Genomic DNA, 10,781 nt, shown 5'->3' on the forward strand with positions numbered 1-10,781 from the left:
AAGTTACCACTATTCCATTCTAGGGTCAATGGTTTGTCCACATTGTTTAGAAATCTTTATCCCAAAGTCTAAAAGTCTCTTGACTATGTTTCCTGTCAAGAGCTTTAAGGGTATGTTTTTGACATTTAATTCCTTAATCCATCTGGAATAGATTATTATTATTTTCCATATCACATGAATGAGGGCTCCAATTTCATCTTTTCCAATATAAATAACCATTTTCCACCGTCAGTTAATAAAATGTCCCTGTTTACTTACCTAACATGCCACTTCTATCATATACCACATTTCTATACTGGCATGGATGGGTTTCTGGGTTCTCTATTCTACGCCATTGCTCAATTAGTCTATCCGTGCGTCAATATCACAGTGTTAACTTCAATCTCTCCCCCGCCCCCGCCTCATTTGTTTAGCGTGATCTTGTGGAAGGGAACCGTCATTCACATGAGTTCAGCCTCTTAGTAGAGAAAACTGGGCAATGCAGCTCTAAACTGTTGCCCTTGGATTTTCTCCTCTTGGCTATAAGCTCCTCCTTCCCAGGAAGCTTTGAGGAAGGTCAGAATAAGATTACTTGTAGTGATGAACTGCTTCTAATACTGTGAGGCTACTAGCTTAGGGTAGGGGACCAAGAGCCCTACAAGCCCATTTCATGTTTGTTTTGTTCAGAAAGCCTTCCATCACTGTGACTGGTGTTTGAATGTCTCCAACGCGTTAGGATGCTAAGGAATCCTCCTCTAGGGTTCCTAAGGAATATTTGCTCCCTTTGCTTTCGCTGAGCCGGAAAAATTTTGTGGCATTTACAGCAGGAGATCTGCCCTAAGTAAAAACAGTTTGGTTTTGAAGGCAATGTTTCATCATCGAACAGCATACAGCAATTAAATGACAGGGTGCAGCAGCACAGGAGCCTTAAAGGCATTTTCGCAATGTCCAGATCTCAAAGGGTAATGCTGCGCCCGCATCAATTTATGGGAAGAGTCTAGAGTTCACCTACATCCTTCAGACTCCACTAAGCCTGCCGATTCCGACTTCCCTTGTTGCCTTTCTGCAATCCCCACGAATTTGGCCAGGGCACCCGGGCGGCTCAGGCCCAACGGGGCGTGGGCCGTGTGCTCAACCAGCCAGAAACTGGGGGCCCCCTCCCCGTTCTTATCTTTCGGGGATTCGTCTCCTGCGGCCACCTACAGCTACGACTTCCTTAGGCCCTTTAAGGGCCGCTTCCCAGAGCGAAGGGCGCTGCGGAGTCCGGGACGTGGGAGGGTTCCATGGGCGGAGCGAGGGCAGGAGTGGGTGGAGCGTGGGCGGAGCTCCGTCCACGCCCGCCCGGCGCACCGCCTGCGGGGCGGTGACTGGCCCAGCCGCACCGCGTCTCCCCCGGTGTCTGCAGCCCCGCAGGCCCCGGGCCCTCTCATTCCCAGCGCTGCCCTGTCTTGGGTTCCAGTGTTCCAGCTTCTGCGAGATGACGCTCAAGGCGAGCGAGGGCGAGAGTGGGGGCAGCATGCACACGGCGCTCTCCGACCTCTACCTGGAGCACTTGCTGCAGAAGCGTAGTCGGCCAGAGGTGAGCGGGCTCCGCGAGTCCCAAGGGTGCTGGGCCGGGGCTCGGCTATTCATCTCGGGACTTTCCCTGTCCGGGGCCCTGTCCCCGGGGGGACTGACCTTGCGGATCCTGGCCATAGGCCGGAGGCCGCGATAGCCAGCGGGGTGGGGACAAGGCCAGCGCGCGGCCGGGTTCGTACCGGGCTGCTGGTGCGGTGGATCCTTGCCCCCAGCAGTCCTTCTAGTTGGAAATTAGGAGAGACAGCGGCCTGGACAGTGAGCTTATTAAGGTCAAGGAAAACTTCCTCGTGGACGGAAGTCAGAGTAACAGAAAGTCTTTAAGGAACACATCAAGGAGTAGATCTGCCTGGTTGTTGTTGAAGTGCTTGTGTTTGGATCCGCACAAATGATTGTAAAAGCCAGCTTCTGGTTCTAAACAGCTCACTCACTGTTCCTCTTCATTTAGGCAGGTCCCCTTGTGCTTTGGTGCAAAGAGGGTGGCCAGTGTGTATTTGAGGGTGGAACAAGGAATCCAGATTCCAGGGATGGATGGCTGGTAAATAGCTATTAACCTGTGTCCTCAAAGATGCCCTAAGGGTAGGTTGTGCTTATCTGTTGCTGGCAAGTCTCTCCCAAACTCGCTGGTTTACAACACTGAGCATTTTCTTGTCTCTCATAGTTCGTTTTGGTTGGGCCCAGCAAAGTGGTCGTCATTCAGGGTCTGTCAGGTGGGGACACGGCTCACTTACTCATCTGGAGGTTGATGCTGGCTCTCATTTGGAGCCATGAGCCGGAAAATCAACCAGCAGCCTCTCCCTGTGGCTTGGCCTTCCTCACAGCATGCTGGCCAGGTCCCAATGGGAAAATGTCCAGAGAGAACCAGAGAGCCAGGCAGAAGCTTAGAAGTCACAGCATGAACATCCTTCCTAGACTGCAAGGCCTCAATTAATAAATGACTGAAGAGGTGGACATTTGGGATTTAGAGTAACCCTCCGATTTCACAGATGAGAAAACTGAAGATCCCTGCAATGTAAGGCAAACAGTAGAGCTGTAGACTCTTTGAGCTGAGTGGCATTGACTCAAGGAAACAAGTAATGGGCATCAGAACTGAGGCTAGATTTTGTGTCTGCGGAGTCAAAGGTCAGTGTACTTTCTGCTGCGCCGCATTGCCTTTCCTTTATATTCCACTCGGAGTGAGGCATTCACACCTGCGTGTCATTTCAAATCAGGATTGCAACAGCCTGGATTTAAATGAGTGCAGAAATAATACAGGCATGAAAGATGCTATTGTTATACAGATGACAAGACAAAATTACAAGTTCTGTTACTCACTTGGCTGAGCCTCAACTATTTTTTTTAAAATCTCTTTATTTATTTTTGGAAGTCTTATTGAGGTACAGTTAGTATACAGTAGAATTCATGAAATTTAATTGTGCAGTTTGATGACATTTGACAAATGTATACAGTCATGTAATGACAATCACAATCATGACAAAGAATAAACATTTTCAAGGTTCCAGAAAGTTCCCCTGTGGCCCTTGGCAGTCAGTCACTTTCCTCCACCTGGAACCTGGCAACCACTGATCTATCACTATAGATTTGCCTTTTCTGGAATTTTATATAAATAGAATCCTACAGTATGATGTATTTTGTGTCGGGGCTCTTATGTAAACCTATGTGTTCCCTTATGGGCATGCTTGAAAGATTGCCTTTTCGAAAAGAGGCCTTGTCACCACCAGTGTTATGTTGTGGGCACACCCCCTGGGTAAACAGCGTGTTTTGTGGGGCTTTGAGTTTATACTATAATATTGGAGATAGTCTACTAGTTAGCTAATTTGTTTGGTTTTTATTAAAGGATTTGAAGAAGATCAAATAAGAAAACTTACTAAATCCCTGAATGAAATAGCATCAGCTGTGCCAAAGTGAGCATCTGAGGGAGAATCTTCACATAATGAAGTGTGGCTTGACTCCACAAACCTGCAGCTTCTTATTTCTTTAGGTTCACCTTCCCTTTGGGGCTCTTACCAGTCTTTGCTGCAGCACCAAGCTCTGCCTTTCACTTGCTACATGGCTTTGGGCAAGCTGCTGAAGCTCTCTGTACCTTAGGTTTCTCTCCTTTATGAAACTGGCAAGTTTGGAAGGTTGTGGCAACATTTATGTGAGGTAATACTTGACAAGGACCTTGAGCCACACTGGGACATCCAGGGTAATGACCCAGTATCCCCTAGGAGCTGCCTGCCCAGTAGTAGCAGTCAGAAAGTTTTTCTATAGTGGCAAGAGTTGAAGCAGGAAAACCTGTGAGGAAGTTGTTGGCTTCAGTAGAAATTATAAATTATTTTGCTGAAAGTTTCATTAAAGGTGTCACTTTATGGAAAAAGGCTACCGATTCAAAACACAAAGTTTCACTTCCAATTATAATCCACATTTAATACTGAAAAAATATTGTCTAAAGATAATTTTGCAATAGCTTTGAATGTAGCCTGTCTCCCCTATTTAAGTATATCTCCTTCCTTAGATAAACTATTTTTTTTCAATGTGGTCTAGGCAGGTTGATGGAGAAACTAGTTTTATTAGCTCTCTCTGGCCTTGTTCTTCACAGTAGTGCCCATTAATGCACATAAAAGTAGTTGTAACATTCCTGATACTGCTTTCCTCTTTGGGCCTGTTTGAAGCAACACTTTCCCCAGGACCTGAAGCAATAGGTTGAGAATCCCTGAAAATTCACTTGGGCCTATCCCACATCAAAAAAAATCACCTAACAGATAAGTCAGGCTCCAGGCAAATTTCCACTAAGAAAACCTGTTTCTTGGTTCTTAGGGCCATCACATGCAGCATTACTCCCCGCTGGTGGTCATTGAGTGTGACGCAGTTATTTGTTGCCTACTCCAGGTCTGCTGCTGGAGCTAGGAGGCAAATAAGGAAGGACACAGGCATAGAAACAAATACAGAGTAGTGTGGTGGTGATGATAGAGGCAGGCGTGGGGCGCTGTGGAGCAAGGAGGGGCACCCAGCACGGTGGGGCTCTTGCATTTCCCAGTACCTAGGCTGTAACTGGCAAGTAGCACTCGGGCAGAGGGAACAGCCTGTGCACAGACACCAAGGTGCATGCCACAGGTGTGGCACCTTCTGCGATGGGAGGAGGTCGAGTCTATGGTGTGCATGATCACTGACTCTGCTTCTGACTAGTTATAATTTCACCTGAGAAAGAACTTTTGCTCCAGACTTGGATCTTGCTGTTTCGTTTATAAAGGAAATGTTTCTGTTCAAGGTTTTTCTTTTCACAGAACTGATACTGGAAAGTAAAGTGTAATTTTCAAATTATGCAATCCTCTGCCCAGTTTCCCCAGTATGTGGTGTGGTCTCAGCCAGTCTGCCTTTCCTATCCTTCAGTTCCAGGAACTTCATGACTTTTCTTCTGTTCTTTTTTTTTTTTTTTTTTTCTTTTTTGAGACACAGTCTTGCTCTGTCGACCAGGCTGGAGTGCAGTGACATGGTCTCGGCTCACTGTAACCTCTGTCTCCTACTTTCAAACGATTCTCCTGCCTCAGTCTCCCAGCTAGCTGGGATTACAGGCATCTGCCAGCACACCCAGCTAATTTTTGATTTTTAGTAGAGATGAGTTTTCGCCATGTTGGCAGGGCTGGTCACAAACTTCTGATTTCAGGTGATCCACCTGCCTCGGCCTCCCAAAGTGCTGGGATTACAGGTATAAGCCAGCGTCCCTGGCCTTTCATGACTTTTTTTTCAAAACCAGAAGGGCTTAGGATACCTTGTATATAAGAATCTGCTTTTATTGTGGCTAAGTAGATTTGAGTTTCATCATGAACGTTCTATTCTTTTCTAACTCATTTGTTCTCCCTACTCAAGACACTGAAGTATAATAGAATATCAGGAACAGATATTTCAGGTTAAGATCAGTTCCCTTAAATTGGAGTTTGCCAACCTGGGCACTGTTAACATTTTGGGTCTGATAATTCTGTTGTAAAAAGTAATACCTCGCCGCTAAGTTGTGACAATCAAAAATGTCCTGAGACAGTGTCAGGAGGGGAGACAAAATTAGTCGATGCAGAGGTTTTTCTCAGAAGCAGTGAATTGCCTCTAACCTTTCAGCGTTGCTAAAAAAGAACTCTGAGTGTGGAGTGTAGATAGGCAAAAATAAATAGCCATATTTCCAAGATCGGCTGGGGTAGGGGAAGTGACGCCAGAGGAGGGGAAGAGGAACTTTCGTAATGTAGAGTTTTGCTTTTCTTTTTTTCTTTCATATGAAGAAATATACATGAACAAAACTCATAATAGGTTTTCCCTCAAAAGTTATCTTCCTTAGGAGGCCTTTTCTGCTTTATTTTCCTCCTTAGCACCTGTCATCATCTCTGAATATTCTGCACAGTGCAGAGGCAGCCTTTATGTGAGCGACACAGCACCTGCATTCTCTCCTTGTACCTGCACAAACTCCGAAGTCCATGCTTATAGTTTAACTTTTGGAGTCTGAGGCTTACTCATCCTTTAAGCTCAGACAGGTTTCTGAACCATTTCATGTCTTCAAATATTGACCATAGAATGGGGATGAGCATTTGATCTAACGAGTGTTGTTATTTGCACACAGCTCTGGCACTGGTTTAATGGCAGTGTGCGGACTCAGCTCCAGGTGTCTGCAGCCTTGTGTTTCTTCTGTGTGGAACGGTGCTACTTGAGTTTCCTGTTGTTTCCCCACCTCCGTCCCGGCCCCGTGAAAGCAAAAGCCTTTGCATGTGTACTGAGAGCATGGGGTAGATAAAGCTCTTTGGAAAGGGATCTCTAGAGACTTGGCCTTTAGGTTGATGTGTGTGTTCCCAGATGGATTTAGTACCTGAGAAGCAAAGCACCTGGTTAATGTATGATTTTACGGTACCTGTAAGAATATCCTGGCTCTTAGGCCTTCCTCTCTCCCCAGTTCCTCTCATTTGTGGTTAAACATTGCTAATCTTTTTCTAGTACTTCAGAATACCCTTGGCTTTCTCAGTTTCTCTTGTTTTTTTCCCAAAGTGGAATAGGATACTGCCCATGCAAAGAGAGGGAATTTGCGGGCACCTGGGGCCAGGGCTTGCTGGGCAGCTGTCTGGCATCCTCTCGCCGTCTTGGACTTGGCTTTCTAAGTCTCCACGTGGGAGCAGTTGGCAAAGAGCCTAACAGTAGGCTGAGCAAATGTTTGTTCTTTCCTATGTTCACTGTCACTTAATCTAATTGTTTGGATTAGAAAGCCAACTTCAGTTGCCCCTGCTCTATTTACCCCACCCCCACCTGCCCCCCGCCCAGTTTGTTTTCATCTCTTTTAAATTCCAACTTCCTTTGAGCAACTGCCTCTGCCCTTTGAACCCTGCAGATGTTTCCTCCACAGGGGCTTTCAGAGCGGCAGGCATTGCCACTCCAGCACTTTGTCTGATTAAAGGCCAGATGCTGCAGAACAAAGGCCAGACATGGAGTCGTGGGTGGGTGTTTATTCCCTGGCTTCTCCTGAATCCCAGCAGTCATCCTTAACAGAGCCACTTCCGCCCTGCCTTGTCACTGGTCAGGGGCAGGCCTGCCATAGCTCTGTGGCCTCCTGTATCCAGTAGAGATGATGGTGGCTGCTTTGAGGGGATGATGTGGAGGTTGTGAAGTGATCTCTGAGAAATAGAATCTAGTACCTTTGACCTTTATTATTTGTTCAGCATTACTCATGTTACTTACAGTATATGTCTGCATATCTTTTCTCCTATGATACGTCAGTAATGAGGAGACACGTCAGTAATGAGGAGACGTGGGGACTAGTTGAAGGAGTTCTGTAAGATGAAGTCTCAGAGAAGCTGACCCTCCCTTTCTGAGAGTCTCATGAAGACAGAGTGGCTCAGGGACAAGTTGATGGGGGAGAAAATTGTGCTTTGCTTTTGGAAAACTTATTGTTGCAAGTGTGTACTTTAGTTACCACGTTGAAAGTTTCCGTTTTTCTTAGTCATCATTTGCAACTTCTGGGTAAGCGTGATAATGACTCTTAGTCATCGCAAAGAGGAACATCTTGATGGATAAGCACATCTGAAAGACCAACCTTTGGGATAGCAACTCTTGAACTTTTCCAGCTGGAATGTGTTCTGCCTCTACTAAGCTTTGCTGAGTCTTTAATTTAATTTAAAGGCTGGCATGTAAAAAGCAATCACTGTAATAAAGCTGGATAAGAAGAATATAACATAGCTGGGGACGGTGGCTCATGCCTGTAATCCCAGCACTTTGGGAGGCTGAGGCGGGTGGATCACCTGCGGTTGGGAGTTTGAGACCAGCCTGACCAACATGGAGAAACCCCGTCTCTACTAAAAATACAAAACTAACTGGGTGTGGTGGTGCATGCCTGTAATCCCAGCTACTCGGGAGGCTGAGGCAGGAGAATTGATTGAACCCAGGACGCAGAGGTTACAGTGAGCTGAGATCGTGCCATTGCCCTCCAGCCTGGGCAACAAGAGCAAGACTCTGCCTCAAAAAATAAATAAATAAAATAAAATAAAATAAAATTCCTCTAGCCACCACCACAATGAAGATACAGAACTGTTCTATCACCACAAAGACCTCCCTCCTGCTGTCGCTTTATAGTCACACTTGTCCTCCTCCCTACTCCATCCCCGCAACCCCTTGCAGCCACTACTCTGTTCAATGTCTCTATGATTTTGTCATTTCAGGACTGTTATATAAGTGGAATCATATAGTATGTGATGTTTTGAGATAGATTAGCTTGCTTTCAGTCAGGATAATGCCTTTGAGATGGATCCCAAGTTGTTTTACTATCAATAGTGTTTTTTGTTTTAATTGCTGAGAAGTGTTCTGTGGTATGGATGTACCATACTTTAACTGTTCACCTATATTTTGGTTCTTTATAGGTTTTGGCTGTTATAAATAAAGCTGTTATGAGCATTCATGTATAGGCTTTTGAGCGGACATGAATTTCCATTTCTCTAGGTGCCATCCCTGGGTTGTATGGTAGTTGTGTGTTTGGTTTTTTAATAAAGTGTTCAACTATTTTCTAAGGAAGCCATATCACTTACATTCCCACCAGCAATGTATGAGATGCCCAATTACGAGTATTGTCACTATTTTTTATTTCAGATTTCAGCTATTCTGATAGATGTGTAGTGACATATCATTGTTTTTTTAATTTGCATTTCTCCCTGATGGCTAATGATGTTGAATATCTTTTTATATCCTCATTTGCCCTCTTTATATATCCTCTTTGGTGAAATAATCTGTTCATGTTTTTTGCCCATTTTCTAATTAGATTGTTTTTACTGTTGAGTATTGAGTACTCTCTTTTTATATTCTATATACTGGTCTCTTATTGGATATGTGGTTTGTAAATGTTTCTCCCAGTCTGTAGCTTGTTGTATTTTCATAATCTTCACATGGGCTTTCACAGAACAAGAGTTTTTCATTTTGATGTGGTCCAATTTACCAATTTTTCCTTTTATGGATCTTGCTTTTGGTGTCATGTATAGGAACTTTTTGCCTAGCTCTAGATCCTGACAAGTTTCTTCTATTTTTTCCAAAAATATTTTCTAGTTTTGCACTTTACGTGTAAGTCCATATCCGTTTTAGAAGGTAAGGTTCAGGTCAGCATTTCCCTTTTTGGCAATGAGTTTCCAATTGCTGCAGCACCGTTGAGTTGCTTTTGCATCTTTGTTAAAAATCAACTGGGCATATCTCTGTGGGTCTGTTTCTGGGTTCCCTATCCTGTTCCATTGATCTGCATGTCCATACCATGTAGTCTTTATTGAGACTATACTACAGTAAGTTTCAAAACTGTGCAGACTGGGTCTTCCTACTGTCTTGTTTTTCAAAATTGTTTTAGCTTTTCATGGGCCTGTACCTTTCCATCATGTATATGATTTTTAAAGGGTCAAGTCTAGACGTGCTTTTAGTGTAACCTACATGGACCAAGTGAGTGAAAACTCTTGTGTATTAGAAAAATAACACCCCAAGTGTAGGGTGATCGGTAGCCAACACTGGCTTCTGGATGAGGCATCAGTAGGGAATGTGAGAGCTGGGGCCACCTGGAGAGTGGTGCCAGATCTTCCGGTACTTTAAAAAGAAGTTAGAGTCCCCTGATTTTTACTAAACAAAACAGAGACTTGTGGTTGAAATAAAACAGTTTGCAACTTCTGCTTTGGTGGTTACCCTTGGAGCTTTTTCTTTTCTTTTTCTGGAAATAGGGTCTCACTCTGTTGCCCAGGCTAGAGTGCAGTGGTGCTATCATAGCTCACTGCAGCCTTGACCTCCTGGGCTCAAATGATCCTCCTGCTTCAGCCTCACGAGTAGCAAGGACTACAGGCACACGCCACCACACCTGGCTTGGAACTTTAAATTATGCATTCATTCCTTCATTTATTGTCCAACCAATGCAGATACTACTTCTTGAATCCCCACTTTGTAACAGAACAAGATTATAGGCCTCTTCCCTTCGTTTTTTTCTCCCCTTTTTACCTGCCAACTTCCTATCATGTACATGTGTACCTTAATATTGTCATGGTGGTGATATTTACAGTCTGTTATTTGTTTCATGATTTGTTTCTAAGTGAGTTCTAAAAAGTAAAAGTCAGTAAGTGGTTTTTATATTGTTATAACTGGTTGCCGATCCAACATCCCACTTCTCACTTATAGATCCCTGATCTTGTTTGGGATGGCAAGATGGTCAACTAAACTAATCTTCCCAGCCTCTTTTTTAGCTGGGATGGCCGTGTTCCACAGTTCTGGCCAATGAGACAAGAACCACAAGCCTCACTTCTTTTGGGGGTCTCTGAGCCCTGAATCTGTTGTTTTCTGCAGAGGCCACAGTTATCCCCTTGGCTGGTGCCTCCGGTATGCACATTCTAGACTCTCAACTCTCAATAGCTTTCTAGAAGACAGAATGACTCTCCTTGGTCGTTCCTCCATCTGCTTTCTGTCTTCTAGAAAGCTATTGAAATCCTGGCCAGGAGCGGTGGCTCATGCCTGTAACCCCAGTAGATTTGGGAGGCCGAGGCAGGCAGATTACCTGAGGTCAGGAGTTCGAGACCAGCCTGGCCAACATGGTGAAACCCCGTCTCTACTAAAAATACAAAAATTAGCCAGGTATGGTGGCACATGCCTGTAATCCCAGCTACTCTGGAGGCTGAGGCAGGAGAATCGCTGGAACCCGGAAGGTGGAGGTTGCAGTGAGCCAAGATCACGCCACTGCACTCCAGCCTGGGCAACAGAGTGAGACTCTTTCT

At 44.9% G+C, this 10,781-nt stretch overlaps 1 protein-coding gene across 1 annotated transcript in view; it reads left to right on the plus strand.

Moving 5' to 3' along the window:
* Window positions 1-1,287: 1,287 nt before the first annotated feature.
* The window catches only part of MPP1 (MAGUK p55 scaffold protein 1), a 27,559-nt gene continuing 18,065 nt past the window's right edge, over window positions 1,288-10,781 (plus strand). The window contains exon 1 of the mRNA XM_017864373.1: window positions 1,288-1,558. Coding sequence (XP_017719862.1) covers window positions 1,457-1,558 — 102 coding nt within the window. The 5' untranslated portion in view covers window positions 1,288-1,456. The remainder of the gene's footprint in view (window positions 1,559-10,781) is intronic.

Source organism: Rhinopithecus bieti, unplaced genomic scaffold, assembly GCF_001698545.2.
Source record: "Rhinopithecus bieti isolate Rb0 unplaced genomic scaffold, ASM169854v2 scaffold_76809, whole genome shotgun sequence".
Lineage (NCBI taxonomy): Eukaryota > Metazoa > Chordata > Mammalia > Primates > Cercopithecidae > Rhinopithecus > Rhinopithecus bieti.